The sequence below is a fragment of the Poecile atricapillus genome, chromosome 7, assembly GCF_030490865.1.
Source record: "Poecile atricapillus isolate bPoeAtr1 chromosome 7, bPoeAtr1.hap1, whole genome shotgun sequence".
NCBI lineage: Eukaryota > Metazoa > Chordata > Aves > Passeriformes > Paridae > Poecile > Poecile atricapillus.
In genome coordinates this window covers 19,796,640-19,824,639 of record NC_081255.1, presented here as the reverse complement: position 1 = coordinate 19,824,639, position 28,000 = coordinate 19,796,640, and the positions used below count along the sequence as shown (strand labels likewise).

At 43.1% G+C, this 28,000-nt stretch overlaps 1 protein-coding gene across 1 annotated transcript; it reads right to left on the bottom strand.

The window, feature by feature from the left end:
* Positions 1 to 28,000, bottom strand: SYDE2 (synapse defective Rho GTPase homolog 2). Its single transcript, XM_058843218.1, has 7 exons — positions 27,528 to 28,000; positions 23,433 to 24,131; positions 13,815 to 14,914; positions 11,088 to 11,214; positions 5,667 to 5,848; positions 4,579 to 4,810; positions 1 to 2,443 (listed from the first exon to the last, which is right to left on the bottom strand). The coding sequence occupies exons 1-7, from the start codon at positions 27,634 to 27,636 to the stop codon at positions 1,941 to 1,943; spliced, it is 2,952 nt and encodes a 983-aa protein (XP_058699201.1). The 5' UTR covers positions 27,637 to 28,000; the 3' UTR covers positions 1 to 1,940.

Below are 28,000 nucleotides of genomic sequence, written 5' to 3'. Positions count from 1 at the left end.
CAGATTTTGTTCTTAATTTTATTTAGAATTTAAATTTATAGTTTAAAAAGTATGCACATTCTGTAGGTATAAAAGTTTAAAAAAATACATTGATTTATTGATAAATGCTTCAGGTTAAATTTACATTTTCATTCATATCATTATATTGCAATAATTGTTTTGCATCTCTTAACACTTATAAAAATAAATTAATGAGATTGAATAACCCATTGGAACCATGCTAAAATAATTCCTTAGAAAAGAGGGGTGAAGTTTGCCATAACAATTACTAATTCCTTGCAATTAGTCAATAAATAACTCTTCAATTAAGCCATATAAGGAAGCACAGGTTAGCAGAAAAGCACTTACCCACAGGATGAATGGAAAGCCATGGTGGGATGTCAAAAATTGTACCAAAAATATGTAAAATTAATTTCTACCCTGCCAGCTGACAGCAACTGACCTCTGAAAACACCAAAACTTTCTCAGCCCCACCTGCCCAAATCCCCCCTTCCTCAGGGGTGTGCACTTGACCTGTAGAGGATAAGGAATGACTCTATACATCTTTTTGGTTAGAAGGACAATTTGGTAACTACTTTTAACTGAATCAAGAATGTGTTCCCTGAACATGAAATGTTTAGTGTTAGTGGCTCACCATAAATGACTAGAGATAAAAGAGGCTCTGAGCAGATGGTGATAGCTCAATCTAATAAGGTTACAGTGAAGTGCAATCCCACCCAAACTTCCCAGGAGTAATATCACTCCACCCACCCAACCTCATGTGACAACTCTAGTGTCTGTTTTTGGGAGAGTAATTAAAAAAAAAAAAAAAAAAAGCAACTGGCTTTGTGCTCAACTTGCATCTCCAGAGCCACAACCCTCTACAGAGGGCTCAAACATATCTAACTACCAGCAGCAGCCAAGGGTACCACAACAATAATACATGAAACTCTGGAAAGGAAAAATACGTACCAAAACATCAAGAATAAAGTAACAGGTTATAAAGGAAAAACAAAAAATATTTTTTGAAAAGTAAACACCTTCCAGACCTTCTTTATATGTGAAAAAAAAAACAACCATGGAGCAAGAAATAAACAATGCAGTAAGGAAAAAAACCCAAACAAACAGAGAAAGGGTGGTGTGTGTGTGTGAAAGTTAATAGTCAACACTTGCAAACAGCTGTTCCTGCAATACACAAGGTCATTTCCATTAATCATTCACCCTACCTTCTCTCTGGACATGTTTCTGTGCACAAATCAAAGGCTGTGTTACCCAAAGGGTAACCTTGTCCTGGCATCACTGAACATGTCTTCCTAGAAATGGGAACATTTCATAATTCTGAGACCTTTCCTTTTCAAAATGACTACAGACACATGCACATTTATACATATATATGTACAAACAAGGTTAGAAAAATATTTATTTTTGCTTGTTTAAATAATTACCGAAAAGTGTTAATACAGTAATATGTTAATATTTGTACAATTAAAACTTTATATATAAATATTATATAAAGCATTTTTCATAGCAGCCATTGCATATATAGTAAAACAGGTCTATCTGAAGTCCCTGCTGCAAAAGTCAGGCCGAGCAGCGTTCATCCTCTTCTGAGAGGAACATCTGTACCGGAGCCAGGAATGAGGAATTCTGCTGCCACTGACAGCAGAGATGTTGCTTTGTTTTCTATCAGGTACTGCCCAGGCCACCTAAGTGCATAGCGTTTTTAGGGAGAAATGCCACTATGTGGAATCACATCACAGTCTAAGCTTGTCTCCAACACAAATCAAGACAATGCCTTCAGACAGAAAGGCAGAAACATTACGGAATGGCTTAAAATGTGCTAACACAAGGTGGGCCGTGGCCTTACCACAAGGTGTTCAGGGGCACCGTCACTCCTCACACAGCTAGGGAAGCCCAACAAGGGCCATGGAGGCACAAGGAGATGTTATGCAGGACAGGATTTAATAACTCATATTTAGTTTGTTTTTATTGAGTTCCCTTTCCAGGTTTCCTATGAGAGTATCAATACTTTCCTGCAGGTCCTTGAGGTGTGTCCTGTGATCCACTGCAGAGTCTATAGCTTGCACTGTCAGGTAGCTCCCAAAGGGGTGCTCCCCGGGGCTGGGCTCAGGGCGTCTCGCGGGGGCGTCCAGCTCCTCGGCTTTGCTGCTGTCATCCCCACTCTCCGTGTCCTCTGAAGGGACATCATCATAGTCTGCCTCACCCAGGCAGTCCCTGGGGTTTAAGAAGTAGTTCTCCCCACAGCTGCTCCAGTCCCCAGCGTAGCGGTTGCTCGATGGGCTGTCTAAACCTGCTGGCCTTGGTCTGAGCACCCCCGACACCTCGGTGCCACTCAGATTCAGCATCTGAGGTCTCTGCCTCTTGGGTCTCAGGTAATTCAGGGAGGATGAGTGCTCAGGAAATGCATTCAGATGTGCTGCTTCTTTGGCAGGTGAGTCATGAACTACAAGAGAGAAGTTAAACCAGTCAGAACTCAATCCATGCTGCAACAAAAAAGTCCATGGCAGATGCTCACTGTCCTCCCTCCATATCCCACTAAGAGCATGCACAAACACATGCAATCTTACAGCCAACATACTGCACATTTTTTGCTATTGTTTGATATAAAATAATTAGGAAAAGCTACTGTAAAAATCTCAATTTTGAATATTCATGCCAGATTCAAATTGCAGCAGAGAAGCCTTTCTAAAAGTAGAAACTCCCAGAACACAAATTAAATTCGTTGTACGAGCTAATGACCATCCAGCTCTGGGTCAAAGAAAAGCAAATAGCTCAGTTCACACACTTCATCCAGGCTAAGGAGTAACAGAAAGCAGGCACAGCAAAGAGGTTAAAACACAACAAAAATACCACCAGTGAGAAAAACCCAGAGAAGCTGACAGCACACAGAGCTGTGCTCTCGTGCTTCTCCTCTGCCCTAAGGTTCTGTGCTGTTACAGAAGCTCACTTGCAGTCATCCTGCTGTGGAGCCACAAGCAGATGCACACTCACATGGCTTTGCTGGCAGAGTTACCTGAGCTCACGATTGCACAGCACAAGTTACTAACAGGCTCCTCCCGCTTTACCCACTGCCTAAGGCAAACAGCACAGCTCTTTTCACTGACCTCTGCCTATTAAGTATCTGAGCTGCAAAACTTCTGGTTTTATACAGACCATTGCTTCTTGTAATGAGCAGCAGAGACTTCCTGTTCCCATTCACCACTGAAAAGGCAGGGCACACAAACCCATGCAGTTCACCATCTGACCCTCCCCTTGTTAGACTCCCTGCACACAAGCACAAAGATTCAGTCCTGAAATGTGCCAAATCCTTCTCCTTCTGGATCCACATTACAGGTCTCTCCAGGGGACTTTATTTTATGTCTTGCACAGTAACATGCAATAACTCTCACTGCTTTCCCCCGCCTCTTTCTATAACAAAAACCCTTCTGTTTAGACTATGCTCCACTAAGATGAAGGGCCATGGGTTAACAATAACTTGCCAGTGTTACACGGTCTAACCAAACAAGGACTATTTGTTTTCGGTTGGAAATATACGGAAATCGAAGTATTGCACAACATGTTGGTTATCAAGCTGTCTCAAACTAAAGATTAAATATAAGGGACCAGACTGTGATCCTTCCATTCAGCCCAAGTGTGCTGTTTACACACAGTGTAACTTGTGTGGTGTTCACCTACTCAAATAGGTGAACACCACATTTGTGTTTTACCTCCCTTCTTCCACAACATCCTGCACAGCTCTTGCAAGCCAAGGGATAGGACTCTGCTTTTTCTTCTAAGTGAAGGAAAACTCTACTACTTACCCTACTCCCACCCTCTTAGACGCACACTCCTATGAGCAGAGCTACATCCATTGGTTTTGTAGTTCACAGCAGCCATGCTATAACTCATCCTCAAGGTTTCAAGATTAGTTTTTGCCCAGTATTTGCTGCCCAAACAGCTCTTGGTCTCCCTCTTCCTCCACCTACATGCCCCATGTCTCCTGCATAGACCCACTCATCTGACTGAAAGCTTCTTTTCATTTTTGGTGATCAGCAGCTTTGGAGCTGCCCACCTGCAGCTGACAAGCCAGCAGCAGCATCTTCAGTCACCTCAAACCCACTGTGGAGCAGCAACATTTTTCCTGATGCAAAGCTCTGCAAAAACAAGTAGAAGTTGCAGAGCTCTTACTCTAAGAAGATCTTCAACTCTGGCAAATTACAAAGGCGGAAATAACTTAACCCCATCAGCACAAAGCTGGAGAGAAGGAAAAAAAGTCTCCAACCTCTCTAATTCAGATGTGAAATTTGGGGTTGTACTTTCTAGTGTCTTTATTCACATAAAGTCTTCACTATTTCTTACATTATACTCAAACTCTGCCATCTGGTAAGAAAGCAATTAAACCAACAAACTTCCCATTTAGCGAAGTGCCCAAATAGAAACTGTCATAATTTCTTTAGATTAATAGGTGATGCCACAGTATCTCCCATTTTAAGAATTCTGATGCAGCTCAATCATCCTGTGAATTGATGTACAGTGCCACACAGTGCAAACACACAGCAATGGTTTGACTTTTTTCCTTGATCAGATTCATGAAAGTACCTGGCCACAACTGAAGTAAGTAGTGAAGAACCTCTATGTGCTTTTTGAAGTCCAGGGCACTAGCAAGCTCTTCTGAGTCTGTGAAGACTCTGTTGTTATGGTTGGTGGTCTCCTGCCTCTGGCTCAGTAACACAGGGCCAAAACACACAGCTAAATTCTGGCACGTCATCTTATTTACTTCGTGGTAAGAAGCCACCAGCTTCAGGTGATCCAACAGCATCTTCAGGGTAGCCTAAAGAAACAAAATACTGCTCAGGAAACCAAATACTAGACAACAGTGCTGGTCATGGCTCTACAGGGAAAAGATCAAGGCTGATAGCCCTGGTTTTACTGCCAACACCCATCAACAGAACATCCAAGTGCTGAATTAGAAAAGCTGTATTTGACTAGGACAGAGCAGGCCAATTAAGATAGTCTCTCTGGTAAAACTCAGCTTGTTTCTCATCTGAGCTCAGTTTCACAGAGATGAGTTCAGTTTCACAGTAAAAAGGGTACATCAGGAAGGGAGGGGAGGCTGCAGAAGCAGCACAGATGATCCAGGTACATTAGAAAACAAAGAAAAAAAAGAAAAATGCTGTCAGCATCTGAACAAGCTTCCAGGTAATTCCAGATACCATGCAGGCCCCTTTCTCCCTCCCCCCAGAAGGGGCTGTGGCTTGCTACACAGGAATTTGGCAGGTAAGAGTGCACAGCTCTCTTACACTGCACAGCAGGGGAAACAAAGGCTTTATTGCACATACTTAGGAATGGATCTGCCCAGGTAATTACAACATACAGATCAGAGAGCTCTGCAGAATGGGGAAGGACAACACACAAGAATAATCATTTATCTAACCATGTAAAAGTGGAGATCACAGACTTTCACTCATTTTAAAGAAACAATATAAAATGAAAACTAGAGCAAATGCAGCAATGCAGACCTTCCAATTCATTGCAGAATGGAATTACTTTCAAGTATGTGGAGCATCACAAATCCAAGTGAACCACCTGATCTGATAAACAGTTCTGAGACATTTTATATCCAGTGTGAAAATGTTCATTTAGTTTCTGAAGCTTGTGATTTACTTGAATGTATTTACACTACTCACCTTCTCAACATCTGGCAGGCAATCCAGAAGGGCTGCTGTGTGCTCAGAGTCACTTGGGTCATTCTCACAACCATTTGCTGTCATTTTCAAGGGATTTTTCACCATGGCATCCAACACTGCTTCATAGAGCTGCTTGGTTATTAGGGGAGAGGGCAGCTCTCGCAGATAATCCTTTAGGACACCTAATGAGACACAACAGCTGCCTTTAACAAGCTGCAGATTCACTTTGCAGCAATTTTTGGGAACTTGATTAAAGCACATCAACTTCACCCATCCCACAAGAAAATCCTCTGTGTCAGTGACAAACCTTGCACCCAGGAGTGAGGGATGGGAGGACAACACCAAAAGGGCACAGCAAAGAGGGGCTGGAGCACAGGGGCTGTTGCATGTGCAGGAGTGGGGACACTGGGCACCAGGAGAACATCTCTCCCAGCTTCCCTCATTCAGGGTGAGGGGAGGCAAGGAAAGGGCTCAGACCAGTCCACCTCCCATCCAAGGAAAGGAGCTCCTACAAACACCAAGCTCCAGCTTGATGACACTTCCTCTTTTACATAAGCCTATCAGCTAGTTTTTCTGTTCTGTTTATTTCCAACTATAAAATTATGAGCAAACATCCCAGTGCCCATACAGCAAAGCACATGGTGTCTTCACACCCAGCCAAGCACAAACCAAACGTCCTCATGAGAGAGCGAGCCACCAACTCCCTGCTGGCCCTGGGTACCCTGCAGCCCCACACACCACACAGTCCTGCTGTGACAGATGTGATTCACACCCACAGGAGACACTGCCTAAAATGCCCAGGCACTGAGTCCTCCCTGCTGCAGAGAAATACTGCACTGTTTCTGAGGCTGGAGGTGTGCTGGGGGAGAGGCTGCTCCCAGGGATTGCAACAACCAGGCACATGCCTCATTAATGCCTGCTCTTTCCAAAGGGGAACTGAGCCTTTGCATTCTTGTAAGCTGGCTCTGGAACCTGGCTGATACTACATTTTGAGAGAGGTTTCAGTGACTGGAAGAATAATAATGAAAAAAACCCAAAATATCAAGGCTTCTAACAGCAGCCTCTGGAAAGAACATAGCAGGATGCCATCCAGGAGCAATATCCAACACAACCAAAAAAAACCTGAAGGAAACAAGCCTGCTTCCCAGCAGTTTTCATTTTCCTTAAAAAATTGCTTTCTGTGCCACAAATATTTACTAATTTTAGCTAGATTTCAACTGCATCAAATACTTTGTTAGAAAGAACTGCTGGAATGAAATAAACTGTTTAAAAGCAGGTACTGCAGTTAACAAAGCAGCCTGTCCTCCAAACAGGTTAAGTTGGAGAAGCAGAAAATTTTTTTCAGCAGGCACTCTTCACAACCTCACACAATCTCACATCACAGCAATTACCATCACACTGTGCTACTTAACAAAGCAACAGTTTTCATTAACTCAAGTCTGTGTAGCCAAGTTGTAAAACAAACTGTACAGGGTGGGCTTTGTTACAAGATAGTTTCTAAAAACGTACAGGGAACAGAAGTTAACATTTTGCCCTTCACGTGCTGAATGCACGTGAGAGTTGTCTTCTACCTGTATAAATATTTTCATTTAAAAAGGAATCCTGGACTTGCAGCAGTGCAGCTCCTGGAGCTGTGCTGCAGGAGCAGCACTATATGAAGCAGCAGTGCCCAGATCCTGAGCTGCCAAATCCCCTCCTGCTGCAGCACAGGCATGGGGTAGGCAGGCCAAACCTCTGCAGACACCACACGGCCTCCAGGAGCTCACTCTGTGCTTAAAATGGGAACATCCCCTCGGGAACACAAAATATGCAAACAACCATTTTTTCATGAAAAAATATTTCCTCTGGTGGTTTGGTGGGATTTTTTGTTTGCTTTAAAAAGAATATGCACTTTTGGTACTTCTCCACTTAAGTGGCTAGTTTTTGTTTAGTAACTTACTCATATTCCTCCCTTCCCACAAAACAGTTTTTCTTCCCTGAATTTAGAGGCTCATGTTCCCTATGTGGATTAGCTAGTTAAAATACTTATGAAACAAATGTGGCAGATGCTAGCACTGTACAACATGGTCTGGGATATTTTCCTTTTTTCAAAAGGAAAACATTAGCAAGAGATGCTGACTTCTATCAAGATCTCTGTTTCAGTTGTGCTTTCTTTGGAGGCAGAGGCTGAAATCAAAATTAGCTTACAGTAGGAAATTGTATGTTCTAACCAAATTAGCTTATACTAAACACTCACAAATGTCTATTAATAATTATTTAGCAGGAATTCCTGCAATAGCATCCACAATCATAGGACTACCACCTGTCAAAGAGCTTTCTCCTGTTCAGCTCTGGATAACAGGATAGTTTGGGAGCCATGAATGCCCCTTGACCTTTCTAAATCCTCTTGCTATTCACTCAGCTAAATTAGCCCTCTAAGAGGCTGTTGTTATTTTTCTTCCATGAATCTACGCTTCCTGCTGCTGCTAGCCCACTAGTGCATTCCTCTTGACACAGCCACACACAACAAATTTAGACAGAGAGCAGAAATTGCCATCCACTTCATTAATTCCTCGTTTTTCTGACCCACTGAACTGTTAAGAGTGTTGCAAGCTTTATGTAGAGATATGAATTCATGTGGATGCCAACAGACACAATGCAACAACATGGCTACAGGTCAGTTCCATGAACTGCCTGCATGCCTCAGTTTGATCCATGAGCCCACTTCATTGTGTGTAAGCCCATGCCAATCCCAAGAGTATTCCTCAGTCAACATTTAATCATTAAATGTTCATGCTTTAGGCTTTGGAGACCTGTCAAAAAAAAATAGTATTATTCATCTTTTTGGAAAGGAGCGCTACTCAAATTTCAAAAAGGACATAAGGCAGCACTTCTCCTCAAATCAGCCAAGATTGATGCTGAGGATTCATATTCTGTGGAACACATGTTTTGGCTGATAGAAGTATGAATCATGTGCACCAGCCTCAGCATTAAGTAATCAGGGGAAACATTCCCTCTCAACCCAACTCCCTAAGCACATGCAGTAAATTTTGTGGGCTCTTTTACTCCTAGCACCAAACACAGTGGCTAACTCAGTTGTCCACAAAAGCTGTAGGTTACCCCACCAATCCACAGCAGGCTGTTTCCAATAATTGGAGCGGCTGCATTCTGGTCAGTGGAAGCTAGGGATGCCAACACCCCTTCCCTCCCTGCTCCCCCAGCCCCCAGAGCCCCTGCAGCACAACACTGACACAGGCAGTGCAGGCACTTGCACAGCCCAGCTGCAGGGCTACCAGGGAAAATAATCTGCTATTCTAATGTAATTCCTTAAAACTCTTTTTCCCTTGTAAGGAAAGCAGCATGTAAGTAAACTCTTGCAATAGAACACAAACTAAAGGACACCCAGTAGACTCCTGTAAGGCAGAAAACAAAGCTGTAGTCTTTTCACTCTTGCAATGCAAACCCTGGGTGCAAAGCAGTATCTCCCAGTAGTACCACCACCAAGCCACACCTGTATGGTCACCAAAAGATCACCACCAGCAGCAAGGCTTGCAGGAATGTGTATGGAAAAATGTACTTCAGTTTCTCCATTCAGTTCCTTCAGTTACCAGTACAGAACAAACTCAGGAGGGAAAGATCAGACAGTGTTACTGCCCTTCCAGAGCTTTGCAGTAGCACTGAGCACTCCTGCAGTTCAGACTTTGGCTTCAGCCAGTTCTAGTTGGTTCTGAGTGTACAATATATTCAGGAAAATCAAAATACTTAGGAAATGTTCCAGGTTCTGTTGTATACACTTAAGTATTAAATTCCTACACCCTTTCCACATGATAACCCTGAACCATTTCTACAAATACTGTTTTATTTTAATGATTACTTGTAGCATGGAAGTGCAATGCCACTTTTAGTATCTAAAATTTTAAAAAGTAACACCGAAGTTTCAGCACCCCTAAGTTTACATTAACCAGTGCACTTTGCCATTTATCTTCTTACAAGTCAGTGTCAGACAGCTTTTGCTGCTGGCAGAAAGCAACAGAGGGGTTTTACTATAAGTTGATGACAAAAAATTGAGAAAATAGGACTTCAGTAATTTTATGGAGCAATCTGATCCTGGAAGTGCTCACCACTTTTTCCCACTAATTTATTTGTAAAGAGAAGAAAAACACTCAGTTTAAAAGATCATTTATACTTTTTACCTTTACCATACACCTCGTTTACAAAAGCTGTATAGCATCAGAGTGAAACACTGGTGGGTTAATGGCTGGGCTTCATGATCTTAAAGGTCTTTTCAATCTAAACAATTCTACAATTCTATAAATACAAGTTTCTCATGCTGAGAATGCTGGTACTTGTGAACAACATCGAACTCCACAGCAAAATCAGCCAAGGCAAACTGAGTGGCTGCACACTCTGAACCAAGAGGTTTATGTAATTCAGTAAATGTCATCAAGTAGTATCTTCTGATAACATGTATGATTGTAAAATGTAATGAACAAAATGAATTCCCAGTACATTGAAATGAAATAAACCACCAAACAGGGTATAACTCTCCTATACAGCTGGATGCTGGGTATTACAGAAAGGGTTTTGGCACTGAAAATTTTTACCCCAATTACTGTTACATTTTCCATCCCTTGATATACAGGAAATGAACGCTTCTGACTAATTTCTCAGAGCAACTGACTTACTCAGTGATGCCTGAAATTAGATAAACTTTAGCTTACATAACAAGTATCAATAGTTATAAAACTGTTCCAGTTTTTAGCAAACCAGAAAAACCTCAACAACTTATTTCAGTTCAGCAGCACAACTCCTGTGAAGAGAGCCATGTAAGGAGCTGACACAGGCTTCCCAGGACCTTCTTACCCATGCCTGGAGCTTGCTCTGTGACAAGTTAAGGGCCACTCCAGGGAGCAGGAGAAAGCTTAGCAAGGTTTTTAAAAAAGCAGTGATCAAATGAAACCACTTTCCTGCAGCTCTAACTAGCCTGCACAATGCAACAGGAAATCTGTTTCCATAACTCCTGCTATCTCCCACATAAAGGGGAGAACAACAGTTGATCCAAGACAGCCCTGGGTTACACAGCAGAGGTGCCTGATCACAACCAAGCTTTCCCAGATCTGCTCCAATACAAAGCAATGGCAGAGGTTTAACCAGCTCCAAGACTCCAGATCCTTTCAGATTCCCACTCCCCTCTGTACCTGGTGGAGCAGTTATTGAAAGCAGGTCCTTCCATGTCCTCCCCTCGCTAAAAACCATTGCTGCTTCATCCATACTCACACATCCCCACAGCAACTGCACTCATTCCCAGCCAGCTATCAGCAGCAGCTAAAAGCTTCTTAAAATGACAACAAAAAAAGAGTTCAAAACACAATTTCAGCCTTTTAAAGGTACACGAGGAACATGGCACAGCACTGCTGGAAGAAAAGCAAGTAAATGTGTTACCTGTTATGACATTAATATCTGGGTACTGGCTCTCACAGAGAGTAACAGCCTTGCTGTCCCTCTCAAACGCCTCCCGAAGCTCTTTCTTCACCGCTGCCGAGCCACAGAGCCGGTACAGACCCACCACCTGCAAGCACAAACACAAACAACGGCCCCACATCAGCCACCAGCCTGCCCAGGGACATCCCTGCTGCTGTGTCACCCAGAGAGCGCAGCAGCAGCAGCAGCAGCTGCCTGGAATGCAGCTCGGGACGGCCAAAGGGAGCCAACCATCACCACACACAGCGTCAGGCACCTCACAGCAGGCATCGCTCAGTGATGCTCCTGTTCCCTCAGCCAATGTGCTCAGCAGGGCTTTACTGACAGAACACAAGCTCTAAACTGCAGTTGCTTCGTGTTTTGTTTTTATGCAGAATCAGGAGAGAAATACAAATTAAACATATATTTGCTTCTCACCCTACTTACTCAGACCATCATTACTTTTCCTGGCATAATTGTTTAATTATATAAAATAGATTTTAAATTTCAGCAGAAAGAAGTGAGAAGAGTTTAGAGCTTTATGTGAGCAAAATTTCACTAAAAATATAGTTACTAATCATTAGCAGAAGAAAAAGTCATACAATTGACTCCAAACTAAAAATGAGGAAAGTTACAAATCAATTAATAAACCAATACAAACCCAAAATAAATGAAAACATTTTCCTACAGTATTACATTATATGATAAAAAAAATTAAAATTTATTTTTATACCCTCAACCAGAGTTTCAAGAAAATTATAACTATTATTACACCTCTAACATGTTGTTTTAAAGTTGACAAGATGTTGATTTCCATGTGTTTCAAATTATATTGAAAGTTTTCTGCAAAACACGTATTATTTAACATAATTAAAGTAATAGGAGTGAAACCCAAACCACTCTTGAAATTAATTACCAAGTAAATCATGTGCTTTCATGTATTGAAATTTTCCATTTTATATTTTTCATTCTCATCAACACCATTTATACAAAGCACACCTATGATCTTACAAAGCTACATCTTAGAAATACTCATTTTATTTTAATTAGCATTATAGGCAGCTGTACTGACCAGTAAAAGATTAATTCAAAACTACCATGAACTCAAAACAAAAAATTATCCAAAACCAAACAACCCCACCTGTACTGTCTTAAGACCATGAGAATGCTGCTATGCAAGCAAAACTATTTTTCTGGTCATATATTAATTCCCGTTTAAATAAACAGAAAGTTACCCAATGGAATTTGTACTCTCCCTTTCTCAAGACTGAATATGATCTAGTATATGCACAAGATAACTTCTTCTAAACTTTTAAAGTTTAAAGTCAGACAAGCATGTGGTCGACAGAAGAAGTTAACAGTATATTTTGCAGTTTTGGTTCTCTCTGTGCAAATACAAAAATAGATTTCATACTCAAAAGCATCAGGTACATTCAGATGACTCAAATCCCAATTGCTTCATTACCAGTGTTGCCTTGATTACCCAATATCATTTGCATGACTAGGTGCTAGTAAGCCCATAATAAAACGCTGAAACCACAGAACACATACACTGGAAAGAATAAAACTTCTCTTTTCCAGTTATTTGGATGTTAGGGGAAGTACCCACAAGAAAAATCACACAGTTAATATCAGCAATGACTTTTAGCAAAAGAGCCACATTGAAGTTCCATTTCCCTCTATAGTTCATGACTTGGGTTATAAACAGCAGAGTTAATCTCATCACACCTGGAAGCATATCCAACCTGTCAGCAATTTAAAATAGTAACAGTGGTAGGTGTCACTACTTCTCAATTTCACCTGAGTGAGAACAGGTGCAAAAGACAAGGAGAGCTCACATATGCTGTGGAATAGCAGGCAAGAGTCCTCCCATCAGTTTCAAATTAATTGCCATGGGGAACATCTGAGCTTAGCACTGTCCTTGTCCAACACTGTGCATTGTCCTTCCTAATAGACCTCTTGTCTAGCATCCATAACCAGTGATTTGTTTCCATACCTCATTTCTCATACATATTTTTGTTCATTAGATTACATCAACCAATAATAGGATGAAAAAAAAAAAAGACACTGGGCACTTCTGCTTTGCAGCAGTCCCAGTTTCGAGAACAACCTGAAGAAAGACAAGGAGCAGTGGTATGGGGAAAGAAAGCCCCTCAGGGACTCATCCTCATCCTAATGCTGTGTACAAAGTGATGACAGAGATGGGTCTTGGGCACACTGGCTTCAGACTGTGCCAAAAGATGGGCTCACTGTGTCACTTGCACACAGTGCTCAGCTTTGGGTTGGAGCAAACAGTGAACCATACAATTTTTGCACACAGGTGTGTGTCCCTACAGACTGGTCCATGTCTCAGGGGTCAAGCATTCTCCAGCTCTTAACTGATCTCTGCTTTCTGAGGGTGACTCTACACACTGGGGGCCGCAGGTTTGTTTCACTATCCCCACTCCTAAAGCTCTGCTGGGAGCAGCTCCTGTAAGCAAGCATACTTCTCCTCTAAAAAGGCCAAGCTGGAAGCACTGACTACACACAGCCCTATTATTCTTCCCACATTACAATGGCCAGTGTTCACCACACACAAGCAGCAAGGGGAAAAAACCTGACTTGTTAAGATGCTTTTAATTTCCCCCATTTCCATTCACTATTTACATTGCAACAACAGCTATCTCAACACAGAAATATTGACAGAAGAGATTAAAATATGCACAGTACCTGACAGCCTCTCTTTTCAATCTCCAGAATGCATTTCTGCAACAAAAGTGGCACCATCAAGCCTGCATTTTCCTTCTCTACAACTTTTCGAGCATCTACCCCAAACATCACAGGCTCACGGTCTGCATCAAGGCCATCGAGAGAGTTCTCCCACTGCTCCATGAGTGACAGCTTGACATAAATAAGCCCCCTGGGCTCCAGTTTGACAGCCAGCTGATGTGTTTTGGTGACCCGAAAGAGCGTGGGAAGAGCCACAGTTCCATGACAACACACTCGATTTTTCCGTGGGGTGGGTTCCCAGCTGAACACCACCAGCTTTAAGTGCTGAGCATTTTCAATTTCTATGTTGAATGTGTGGTCCATGTCAAGAAATGTTGTCCTACATGTGAGCAGGGCAGTTCTTGCTTTGTTTACTGAGTCAACCTGTATTGCACAAAAGACATCTTTTGAGTCTATTCGTGGTGGTTTTAAGTCCTCAGCACCATAAAAGTGAATGCTCATGAGTCCAGAGATGTACTGAGAGCACTTGGGTTGATCGGAAAAGTTGTAGTGTCTGAAGGCATCAATATCTATTTCGGGTTTACCACTGTTACTTGGAAGGCTCTCCTTTCCTTTCCCACACCTTGTTTCATGTCTGTGTTTACCTGATTTTGCTATAAGTTCAGGAGAGTCACCATCACTGAGGTAACCACCTTTGTTGAAGGATTTGGAGCTCCTTGAGCTCTTCTTTTTGTAGGTGTGTTGTGAGGACACACTGCTGTCAAGATGGTAACGGCTTATCACATTCCTGCTGGCAGCTGTGGCTGAGTTTCCAGAAGAAGGCAAAGACACTGTATGGCTTGTATCCCGGCAGCTACCCTTCAGCAGGGAAGGAGGATTATCTGAACTACTATGGCTTGAAGTTCCCTTCACACTCAGCTTCCTGCTCAGCTCTGGCAGCTTTTTCATTTTCATGGAAAGCTTCCTCACGGTCCTGGGAGATTTAATTCTATCAGGGAAAGGCCAGTTGATTGATCCACTTTTTTTCAGGGGACTGGGACTTGGAGGAGAAACCTCCATGGAAGGTATGTCAGGCTTGCGTGCAAGAGCAGCTCCAAACCCTTTAGAAGAAAAGAGAAGAAACAATCATTTTCAAACTGCAATTCTCAGCAATGAAAAAATACATCTTGAACTTGGGGAAAACATGCTGATTTGTCATAACCTGGTAAGTACAATTCATTCAGACAACCATCACTCATTCAGTCAGATGTTCACAAGTGTTCAGAAAGCCGTGCTCTGCTGACTCGTTCATCCAAATTTGGCAATTCGCTGTCAAAAGCCAGATTTGTTCCGCTTTATGGAGATGAAAGGGCCAGAAACTACATACAAACAAATGAGCAATCGCACCCACTGCATTCAGCTCGCCCCGTTTGTGCTGCATCTCCCATACAAGCACACACATAGCTGCATTCCTGGGGCACAAGTGCAAGGAAACCAGACTTAATAAAATCCTGGAAATATGGCAAAGGCACCCTTGCCTACAGAGCAGTTAGCTACAAAGCAAACACATCAACACTGCCACTCTTCCTACGTCTAGAGAAAAGACACTTGTCTCTAGTAAAGAATGTGGCTCTGTGTGTCCCTCTGTTACCTCAATGAGCCCTAAATCTCTCCTGTGTAGATGCAGGCAGTCTCACACCTTTTCTTTCATTTTTCTCAGCTTCTCCTTTCTGCAGCAGGATGTAAGATTTATTCCTTCCAAAAGCTGCATCCTGCACTGCCTCATGTCACTGCCTGCCAGCAACCTTCTATGTTTCCTGGCACTACCATTGCACAAGAGAGTTTAAAGTTAGACAGTTCCCAAGTGACATCCTCAAAGGAAATCACTCCCCTTTCAAGGTACCAAAATGAAAAAAACATAACAGCAAGTACTGATACTAAAAAGAGCAAAATATAAACAAAACAAAACAAACAAACCAACACTCCCTCAATTCAGCAATAAAGAACAGCTAATTAAGGAACGCAATTAGACATAAGCCAGTACTGCACACTGACAGGAACCTGTGGTTCACCTCATGCTCTAATACTCAATGAAATGCAAATACCAAGTTTTGTTCAAGCCATTCTCACTTTTGCCAGCATGAGGCAGTAGTAACTGTAAGAAAATCGATCAATTTACCTGAGTTAAGGAACATGCAAGAAGGAAGCTGAGACCAGAATGATAGATATCAATAAAATTATATGATTGCTTTCACTTACAGTCACTTTTCAAATGTTAGCAGCTCCCAATAGGACTGGGTAGCCTTGCCTGAGCCCCTAAGCACCCCTAAGCAACCCTGTGATGCAACTAGCCCAGGCAGCTCACAGAGACTCAAACACCTTCATCCATCCATCATTCCCCTTTGCTAGCCACAGAAAGGGAGACTGTTTACAGCATATAAGAAAGAAAGAAGTGCTGTTTTCACAAGATTAAAGAGTAAACCATACTTTATACTTTATATATACTTTATACTATATACTTTATAGAGATTTATCCTTCAGATTTGCCAAGGACTTACTACTTTAATTCTAAACTAATCACTTTAAGTCCACAGCAAGTGATTCTTACAAGTGCTTTGTGCACTCAAATTAATTTTCACCATTGGACTGTAAATTACTTTTTGTACCTCACCAAGCTTAAACAGCTAAATCAGGCAATATGGTCTTCCAAATGACCAAAGTCATTTGCTGTGGTTTCAGTCCCCCCACCCCCTTCCAAGAGAAACCCTACAAAGGCCAGTTCTAGTCTCAACAGAAGTTTGGATTAAGTAGCTTTTGCTGACAGTTGCTTAAAAGAGCAACTTTTTTTATAAAAGGAAGTTTCAGTTACGAAGAATAATGCATAGAATCTGTTTTCCAGAGGAACAGAGGAAAATTAATTTAATCCTGCATCTCATGGAAGTAGTTCCCTTGCAGGGGAAGGGCTATTTCTAGCATGCCTGCTGTGCTTTTCTGGCAAGCAGCTAGTTAGAAATGTGGTGTTTGATAAAGGCAGACAAAGCCCTCCCTTGTACTACAAATCACCGCACGGTCCCACTGGTGGGCTGGTGTGGAGCACTCTATAGCAATCAGTGCCACACTGCAGCCTCTAACATTAATCTTCCCTTTCTGTCAAAAGTCTCTGGCACAGGCTTGGAAAAGCAGCCCAGCAAATTAAACTTCCCCCACCCCAGCTCATTAAAACCAAAGAGTCAATCTAACACTATGACTTTTATGTGTCCAACTTGTGCTGTGTTCAGCACCAAACAGTTAAAGTGAAATATGTGGCTGGAGGAAACTTAACAGTCGAGTATTATGCAGAATGGTATTCCCATCAGCACTGAGCCACATGTTGTTCCACTAAAGCCAGCAATGTGCTGAGGTATGCACGCAATTTTAAAAGAGTGTACATGACAACTCTGAACAAGCTGCAGGAGGAGTTGTAGCACAGCCCAGTAACACTTCACTTCCCAGCCTACCCATCGGACACAGCCTTCTGACAAGAGTGACAGTGAAACTGAGCTGCACCTCTTTTCTCAACCAAGAGACAAGACTGTGCTGCAAACAGCAGTTAGACATTAAAAATATCCTTAAAGAGGGTGGAAGAAGAAGACAAAATGTAAGAGGCACCTGTTACACCAGGACAGCACAGGGATGGTCAGTTTTATATACACAGCTGACCATTTTTATGTGTATGTCACATTTATCTTTTACAGTGAGAACACTCAGTCCCTGTAAGGACATGGAACAACCAGGGACGTGGTGGAGTCTTCACCACTGCAGGTTTCCAAGCAGCAACTGCACTGGGGTGGGAGGCAATAGTCTCATTTAGGCTTCTTGTTCCACTGAAGGGTGAGCTCCAATGCCCTCTCCAGCCTCGGCTGTTCTATTATACTGTCTTTAATATACTTACCTTGTGCCTTCTGACACTTCAGCAGTACGAATACAGAAAAAAAAAAAAAAGCTTTTGGAGAACAATGCAATCCAAGTCAAAATGAATTGACACCCTAAATAACTGTGTGTAACATCACAGCTGTGGGTTCAGCTTGAGTATAAAGACACCTTTTTCTTTGCTCAGCACTGTGGCTGTGCAAAAGCATAAAGCCTTTCCATGACAACATATACATGAAGAGCCCAGAGTGCTTTCCAAACCAGGCCCCTCTCCCAGCCCTTCCATCCAGGTGTCCACAGGACAGTCACTAGTGTCCTCACAGCAGAGCAGACCTAGCCCTACACAAGACTGCCCCAAGGGAAGAGAGGGCTCAGACTCAAGCACTTACAACACAGCCCCTGCCAGACATGTGCAGTGATTTAGCACAGTAAACATGCTTGTCTGACCCTGTTCAATGCTGTTTATATGTGTTTGGGCACATATATCACTGTCACACCCACTGCCAGCAACACATGCTGTTTTACAGGCACATTTGAGTACCCCGTTATATATGTCACATTCCTCATTGCCTAAGATAGGGTTTCTGAGTTATTTTAAAGTTACTCAGAAAACCTGCAATTTATTTTTGAGCAACAAGTTGAGGTGAATAAGTCGGTCAGAAAGCTATCAGATGCTTACTACACCAAGCTACTGAAGTATCAAACAGCCACTCTCACACCTAATGGAAGTGCTGAGTTAATGTACTAAAAGTGAAAAAGCAGCAAGTCAAAACAGAAAAGCCCAAATGTCTCAAAATTGTTCTTGTAGCAACCAATGGGTGAAAGAGGGCTACTGTTTTTCTGTGGTAGAATCCACAAGAGATACTGATCTGGATCCTCAACTGACACAAATTGCATATCAGCTCTCCTGATCTCAAAGGCTGTTAAGTTTCTCAGGTGCAGGCACAGTTCTAGACCTGTTCTGATATAAAACTCCAGAGAACTGTAAATGGCATTAAGAGAACAACTCATGATATATCAAATTGAAGCAACTTCAATTAAAATGTAAGGTAAGCATCACTTCTATCTACATTAGCAACTGGACAAAAAATGAAAAAACGAAAAAGCACTTAAAAAAACTGCAGTAGAAAACAATTATTTCTATGTAACATCTTAATTACTTATCTAAATGAATGGAGGAATGTCTGCTTTTAACATGTAAAGAAAAATCTTTTTTGTCTCTATATAAATTACTACTTTGACCAATGTAGTCCCTATCTCAGAGTCATGCTTCAGAGTCAAGGAATGGAAAAATTATCAAAATCGTTAAAAAAATAATCTCAGAATTTTGTAAAGATAGTTTGTTTTCTTTGGTCACTATACACACTGATACTAATAAAATTGTGATGGACGCATCAACCCAGGGATCACTTTTATAGGACCAAAAGATAGAAAACACATTGCTTAAAATAGTGCATTAATTAAAATGAGAGGTGTTACAGCACAACCTCCCCAAGGGTCAGGCATGAGAGGAGAAGGGAGTGACCAGTGCCAGTTCCTCATCCTGATGATGATCCTTGGAGCATCCACCATGGGGTACTTCACTACAGAGATGAGCAAGCATGTGTAACAGCACTTTACTGATTTAAAGAGTTCAGTATCTCCAGACCAGCTTGAGTTTGTTGCAGACATTTTAAACATTAATGACTCTGCACATGAACCACAGGCAGCTCTGCTCAGACACTGGAGCTGCACCAAGGCACTCGTGGAGCACCACGGCGATGCCAAGCACCGTCTGTTCAGGCTGCTCCTCACTGTATCTTCCATGGTATGAAAGCAGCTTTTCCCCTATTTCCCCCATCAGAGAATAGAAACAGTTACTCAGGACAAATCAGAAACTGAAAAAGGCAGTAACTAGTTTGACTGAACTGCTTCCACTCCACAGTGCTACATCCTGCTGTTTCTTTCACCAGCAGGTATTTATGGCATCGTCACCCCAAGACAAATGCATGAAAATAAGCCTTTGACATCCAACAGCATGTGCACAAACTCCCCCAAAACCCACCAAAAACTGGCTTCACCTCTGCAGGAGAGAGAGGGAGCAGAGGGACCTTTCTGCCAAATCCCTAACCATTCTGGCATCTCAAACATCGTATGAGTATTTCACATCAACGTGCTTCTGTCTTATGAAACCAAAGCTCCTTGCACTTGAAAAACAGGTAAACCACAAAGCATCTTCCATCTGGGAAAAAACATGAAATTTCAAAAATAATACTTGTAACACGTGGAAGGAAAAGTGTAGACAGCATTTGCTGCCCAGTATACTCTGTGTATATTGCTGGAAGCTTGCCTGCTACATGTAAGCATGCAAAATATTTGCATGCATTGGCTCCAAACAATGTATTTGGAAACCAGGATAATGGTCACAGTCTAAGTGGAGAAAGAGCCCTGTAGTTTTAATAGGAATTAAGCCAAGTTCCAGTTGGCACGTATCAGGGTTAAGTGGGAATGTGGGATCCATCTTCACCTGCCATAACACTGGAAAGAAATTGTTTACAGTGATTCTTACCAGGATTTTCCACCCAGACAGCTAACTCAAGTACATTTTTAGCAGCAAAAGTGCGAGCCAGATCCTAGCAACCTCCAATGCACAGGTCCTACCAGGATGTTTCTCAGATATGAGATGATTTCACTCATTATGTGAACACTAATACCAACAGTAATCCTCCCCAAAAGCAAAAATGCTGCAAATTCTTCAGAAGGTACTATTCAGAGTTCCATGGTGTAAATCTGTCTCAGGAGCCAACATTACAAAGGGGTATTTTTCTTCAACAATTTGCGGGTGATACACACATCTATAAAAACATACAGTTAAGTGTTCAGTCCTAAAGAGTTATAAAGAAAATTTACTTCAACATTTTACAGTGATAAAAAATTCTCATATTGCATTTGTAACAAAAAAAAAAAAAATTCTATTTTTAATCATAACCATTTTGCCTGTGCAAGGAGACACATAATTAAAAACTGCCTCCAGGGTTCTTTCCATTTAAATTCTCCCACAGCCCTAAGAGCCCAAGGTGGGCTGTTTCTACATTATTAACGTGGAACCAAGTTACCTTCTTACTCCTACTTTTTGGGTATGTGTTTTAAAGAAAATGCATTAATTATTTTCCCAAGCTCTGCTATAAGGGTGCCTTATTTTTAATCAGGTTTTTTTTTTTTTAAAAGCAAACAGGGCTAGAATTATTCACTAAGGAATTACCTGGCAAATCCTATTAACATAAATGGCATTTACTGTAGAAAGTAACCAGATTAATACCAGGAGCTAGCAGTGTAAATTAAGACTATGGGACAAATTAGCATCTCTATAACTATGATCCATTGTACTGTTAGCAGTTACAGGAAATACCTATTTGGTGCTCTGTTTGGAAAGACTCACAAAACAGAATTCTCACACTTTCTTTTCACAAAAAATCTCCTGTCTAATAAAGACTCGATAAAATAAGCAAAAGGGAAAAAAAAGGCATTACTATTTTCTCTCTACGAAGCTGGACATCTAAATAAGGAAAAAATGTCTAGTTTTAAAGGTAAAATTGTTTCCATTGTCCAAAGAAGAAAACAGCAAATGACAAAATGAACAAATATATTTATTTTGTTGGATTTTGTATTGCCCCACTTTTTTCTGTCTATGCTTCCCAAGGTCTAACACTTAGGCTCCAGTGCTAACCAATATTGACACATATAAATCATATCCATAAGAAAGGTAAGCAGACTTTTCCCCAAAGCTTTCATTTCTAATTTGACAGGAGCTCCTGCTTAATGTACCCAGCTTTTTATGAACAGAAACACCTATTTCATACCAGCTGTATAATTCAAACAAGGTCCTAGCACAAATAAAGTCAACTTGATCATGGTGCCCTTCATGTAGTAATTTTATATGGATGAGCTGTCATTTTAAATTTGACTGAAAATAAGATACTTTAACTGGATTAAAAAGAACTAAGCCACTTCTCCATAATAAAGCCAATTACTAAGCAGCAGGGATCCACTTCATCATCAATTAATCTATTCAGTGTGATCACCACCCAACACATGTAGAAGGAGAGCTGCATTTGAAGTACCTTAATTAGCTAAATGCATAATAAACAATCAGATGGAATTTGTAGCTTCTCTCCCAGTTTCAGGGAACTCTTGAAACGGACAACTTTGCTTTCAGAAATAAATGCATCTTCAGTATGACAACAAGTTTGACATTTTTCTTCTTACAGAAAGGGACTAACTTCTTTAAAAAAAGAAATGGTCACCCACATATAGAGAGATTAGCCAATTAAATGGAGGTCAAGCAGTTTGCAGAACACACGTGGCCTTCCTAAATAACCACACTTATTGACTTCCACAAAGCATCTAGAGCCCCAGCAACAACAAAAATCTACCAAAGAACATATTATCTCATCTGTCTTGTAAGCAAATAAAACTGGTCTAAGAATTTAAAACAGCTATAAAGTGAGCTATTTGTAAAAAATGTCCAAAAACTTTAACACACTTTGCAAGTACAAATATGCTTGTATCTGCAGCATTTCCACAAAAAGAACAAAATGTGAGCCCCCAGAAGACCAAGAGTTTTTTTCTTCTGCTGTTTACAGCAGTTGCTCTGGTGCCTTTGAAAACAAACCCTGTTCCCAGAAGTAATCTCTACACCAGGAATCCAGGCACAGCAGCTCCCAGCACACAGGGACATGGGGCCAGAGGCTGCCAGGATGGTGAGGCTGGATGGGGACAACCCAAAAAGAAGCCCCTCCAGAAGGCAAAGCACACCTGGGCTCCCACATCAATGTTTCAGGTCCTTTCTGATGAACCAGGCAGAAATACAGGCTCTTAAATGTCAGTGCAAAGCGCAGCCTTTCTCCAAAGAAAGGAACCTGGAATTCCGTCTCCTGAACTTTATGCTGTTTCTAACTTTGAACAGGACACTAGAGTTAAGGTCGAGATAACATGAGGCACATAAGTAATTAAAAGTAATACCTTTTTGGAAAGGGTTGGGAGGGGTTTTTCTACTTATTTTTGTTTGGTGTGGTTTTATATTTGTTTGGGGTTTTTCAAAAGACTGGGAAAAAGCCTTAAGATGATGCTGAATTCACACACTAATGGAATTATGGAAACGAGACTATCAAACACTCAGCCAAAGATAACAAGGAACAAAGAGGCTGGCTTCTGAAAGTGAAAACCACTCTTCTCCAGTCTATTAGATTAGCCTGAGACAGTCAACAAGACAGTAATTACAGAAAGTGACGTGATGAATAGCATTTATATGGTCTACCAAAAAGTCTTTATTAAAAAGTCCCAGACAGCAAGTTAAAGAAACTTCTGCAGACATTAAGTAGCTTTGAGGCAGGAATCCAAGGCCAGGGCTAGACACCAGCTGACAAAGGAAATCCAGTGTGTCCTCACATTACCAGGCAAGATCATTTTGTAAACCCTTTTGTCTTCAGTGAGGTGGGGGCCAAAGAGAACACAGGCCAACCACACCTGGACATGCCATGAGCAAACTGAGAAACAACTATGCACCTCTGCACTTAGCAGGCATCAGCCGCACAACCCGAGTCAATTTCAATGCACTTGGCATGCATTTCCACCAAAAACTTGCTTGATAACATAGGAGGCAGAGATAGAGAAAAGAGAGACATAACAAAGGTTTATTATTCCTCTAAAAGACAGCAAAGTCCAAACACTCATGTTCCTGAACACTCTTACCTGTGGAAGGGCACTTGAAGGCAGGATTGTCCTCTGCTGTTGGCACACTGGGAGCCTTGCAGGCAAACTTCTGCCGGTGCTGCTGCGTGTGTTCCCCAGGCTGCACGGCATCCGCCTGACTCCCCTCACCGAGCTGTGCCGTGCTCTCCACAGAGCGTGTGGGACCCTCCAGGGGACTCGTGACCACCCCAGAGTCACCCCCAGGGTGGGCTTTGTACCAGACTGATGGGGAGCCCACAGCAGCCAGGCTATTCACAGAAGAAAGGTGGACGCTGGGCAAGTCGGGCTCATCATCTTCAGGGATCGGATTGTACCATATTTCTCCTTCATCATCTGCGTCGCCATCCTCACCGCAGTCCAAGGCAGCGCTCCTCAGCGGGGCCGGGCTCGGCAGGGCACAGCTCCGCGCCGGGCGCTCCCTCCCCACTGCCGACATGGAGGGAGCCCATGGCACTGCGGGCTCGGGCAGCGGGACGGGAGATTTGGGTACCGTGGTAACAGCCCCCTGCGCTTCCTTACAGGCATCATCTTCTTCCAGAGGAGGAGGAGGTCGTCGGTGGGTGCTCTGCTGCAGCCAGCTGCGTTTCTTGGAAACGGTTATGCTGTTCACCTGCGGCCTGTGCTCGGGCACCTCGCTGGCCTGGGGGCACTTGGGCTCCTTCCTGCTTCTCGAAGCTATGTAAACATTTTCTATGAAATCTGTTCCCAGAAAGGAAAGCAAAGAGAGAGGGAAAGACAAATGTTTAGAATATTGTTTTGCTTTTGACAGATGAACACATTTGCTGTCGTATAACACTTGCATCAGACCTCATCCAAAAGGACAAAAGATAACCTGATATGATCGCAAAATTAGATTTCAGCCTGTCAAAGCAGAATGTGCACGTAAGCTAATAAAGAGCCAGGCTTGTTTGGCTGTATTTTTAACACCATGTAATTTAGATAAATGGCAGTGAGATAGCTCTGCTGAAAGGTCATGCATACTTCCACAGAAATGGCTGCTTTTTTCTGCCAAGTTCAGGTGCAATTGGTTTGAAAAGTTACTACACAGTATTTCTCTGGTTTAGTTACGTCAGTGAAGAAACAGTCCCAATGTACTGCTTAAATGGCTACAAAACTCCCACATATATTAATTTCTAGATTTCTATACAAATAAAGGTGAGGGTATGTCTTGCACAAAAACCTTCAGAAAGGACTGTCCTTACCAGCTTTATCCTACAATTAAGACAGAAGCATTCCCTGATTTGGGGGCAATAAAACAAAACACACCATCAAAAAGATAAGGAAGAAAAAGTTTTTAAACAACAAAAATTTCATGCAAGAAGTAAACAAATTCCACTGACAGTTCCCAAAACTTGACAGTTTCATTGAAGCAACAGACAAACATCTAATTGTCCACGGAAAGCGCCGCTCACTTGAGCCCCCGTCAGAGCACATGCAAGCTCCACTCGGCAGCAGTGCCATACCCCCCTGGCTGCAGCACATGTCGGCTTGGGAGCTGCGACCACTGCACTAGGACTGGAAGAAAAGCTGCAAATACATCCAAATTAAAAACAGGGAGCAGGTAAGACAGCCCTCATGCTGCTCTGCACAGTAGGACAACCCAAACTGGGCTCGCTCAGCCATTGAGGCTGAACAGGGATAACTGGGTTCGCATAAAACAGACCTCTTTTCACATTAAGTCCTCTGCAACTGGAAATTCCAGATGGAAGCAGCTATTTGTTACTGCTTGAACATTATTCTCAGCAAAGAATTATTTACCCACCAATAATGGATGTTAAAATATGGACACCTCTCTGGAGGACTCAAGGAACAGCCCTGTAAATCCAGCTAACTTTGCTGTAGAGACATGATAAAGACTCATTGGAACACCTTCCCTTTGACCCTCTTTTTAGGTTTGTACTTTAATGACAGAAGAGATTCTTGATAAGATCTGAAACACCACCATTTTATTTGATGAAAGATTCATCATTTGGTGATTTCTCAAAAGCGTACAGTTTGCATGTTCAGCTAAACTGCAGTATTATCACTGCTTGTGATTTGAACAATTAACTTATTTCAAAGAATTAACAAAATTAACCATACTCTTTGAAGCCTTTGCACACCTCCACTGAAGTGCTTTGCTGTACTGGGGCTTAAGTCAATCAGGTAACAGAATCTGAAGAAAACATGAATGCGGATCTCTGTCAAAGTTTCAGTGATTTGGCAACAATCATACCTTCCCCCACCCTCAGCCTGAAAATGGAAGCATGTTGTTGTAATGGCTCTTTCTTACACACTGTCATACCACAATTTCGAGAACTAACCAAAAGGATAGGAAACTAATCTGCAACGGGCATAGGGCTATGCCTATGTTTCCAAGAAGTCTGTCTGGGTCAGGGATTTCTTGGGTAGGCATCCTCCTGCCGGTGACAACTATCCCAAAGTCCTTGCTTCACTCCGGTGCCATAAATAGATGGAGCATCCAAGAACTGTATTTCCACAAATAAAAATATCTGCTACTTCCTGCTTTGCTGTAGAAAGATGGGTCCTCCCGTACTGGTTAGGACAGCCTACAGTTCCCAAAACAACAGACTCCTAAGCAGTACAATGTGCCTAAACATACACCCAGTGACACATCCGGTGTCAGCCTCAGGCTGCCCTTCAGTGCTAGCAGCAGCAAACTTTGATGTTTCTGCACAAAGCTGTTGCAGATAGCTTATTATTGAGATACCTGGGCGGATGTTGAAAGCAAAAAGCACGAGCCTCCAGCCTCCTCCAGCAAGGCTGCTCACAAGGCCACGCCACCTTCCACAGGAGTCAGGAAGACCCCAAAACTCTGATCGGCCACATGCTGCCAGAGGTCATCGACTGGAAACACTCACTGAAACTCGTCTAAATGATACACTTACACACACATCTCCCAACTGCAATTTCTGCAATTGCTAGCAGTATCTGCAAGCACTGCTTCCCCTTTATTCGAACTTGGCCCTAATCCTGCAAGCCCTTATGCCTGTGTTTATTTTAGTAACAAACTGCTTCACATGCGAGTATCTGCATAACCAGTGGTTCAATATCACAGAGCAAGTTTTCAATGTTGTTCACTGTTACAGGAGTGAGTCAATTTTAAATAAATACAAAGCTCTGAGAGACATACAGGTCAGGAACATACTTTTTGTTCTAGAGCAATGTTTCATTCAGAAGAATGCTGCCTACTATTAGCATTTTCACATACTAATTTAATATTATGTTTAACATATATATTATATATTTAGTATACATTTAATATAGTTAAGACCATGTCTGCACACAAACACCCAACGTGACAACAGTTCCTTTGCAAAAGGCTTCAATATGGTGTTCAAGAAAAGAAAAAAAGTCATGTATTTCCTTCACCTTTCACTCTATTGATAAAAAATCCAATAAATCAGTATTTCAAGTTAAGCCATAGTAACAACCCGTGTACGCTCAGAAATCAAAGCTTCGATGTTTCAACTCAACTGAAGTCAAAACTGATACTACGCCAACTCCGTGGGCACAGAAAATACTTCACCACGATACCAAGCCGCGCTTCGCAGATCGCATAGAAGCAGGGAACAGCTTTATCCAGTCTCTCCATATATGGATCAAACAATTCTCAGTTCTTGTGGCTGATATATAAACACATTCTCCTTCACTAAGGTTCCTAACAAAAGTATAACTACTATACATTCAAATGGAACCACGACGAAACTGAAAATCGATCTGTAAGATTTCGAGTGCATCTTTAAAAAGCGCACAAACCAACCAGCCCCAGCGGGCAAACAGCAGCAGTGACAAGCAGATGTGGGAGACAAGACAACGAGCAGGGACGCGCACACAGCGCTGGTCTAAACCCCAGAAGCCCTGGCTTTCGTGAGGAATTCCCGCTCGCAGGAGAAGCGCAGGTACGGATGGCACGCAGCCGCCGCTGAGGGCTGATTCGAGACCCAGGCTCACTCCCGGCCCCGGCGCGGCGCTCGGGGCAGCGGGCACGGAGCATCCCGGTGCCGCGGGAGCCCCCGCCTGGCGCTGCCCGGCAGGTGGAGCGGCCGCGGGCGGACAGCCGGAGCCCCGCGGCCGAGCCAGGCGCACACTTACCCTGCGGGGCGCAGACCCCGCCGTGGCGGTGCCCGGCGCCCGCCGCCGCGCCTCGCTGGGACCTTCTGCCCCGCAGCTTGGAGAGCGTCCTGCGGAGCGGATCGGCCATGCCTGGCGCTGCCTCCGCGCCGCGCTCAGCGGGCGCTGCCCCCCGGCCAGCGGGAGCGCGCAGCCCCCGAGCGCCGCGGCGGCCCCGCCGGCAGCCCCGGCCCCGACCGCCCCATGGCGCCGCCGCCGCGCGCGCCCGGCCCCGGCTCCGCCGCGCACATACTTGGCATAGCTGAGCGGGGTGAGAGGGCGCCCGCGCCGCGCATGCGCCACCGCCCCGCCCCGCCCGCCGCGCGCGGGGTCGCCCCGGGGGAGCAGGGCTGGGTGAGGGGCCGGCCGTGCCCGGCAGCGCCGCACGGCCGGAGCTGTGCCCGGGTCCCGGAGTGCCGTACTCCCGGAGCCGGGCCAGAGCAGTGGAGTGCCGT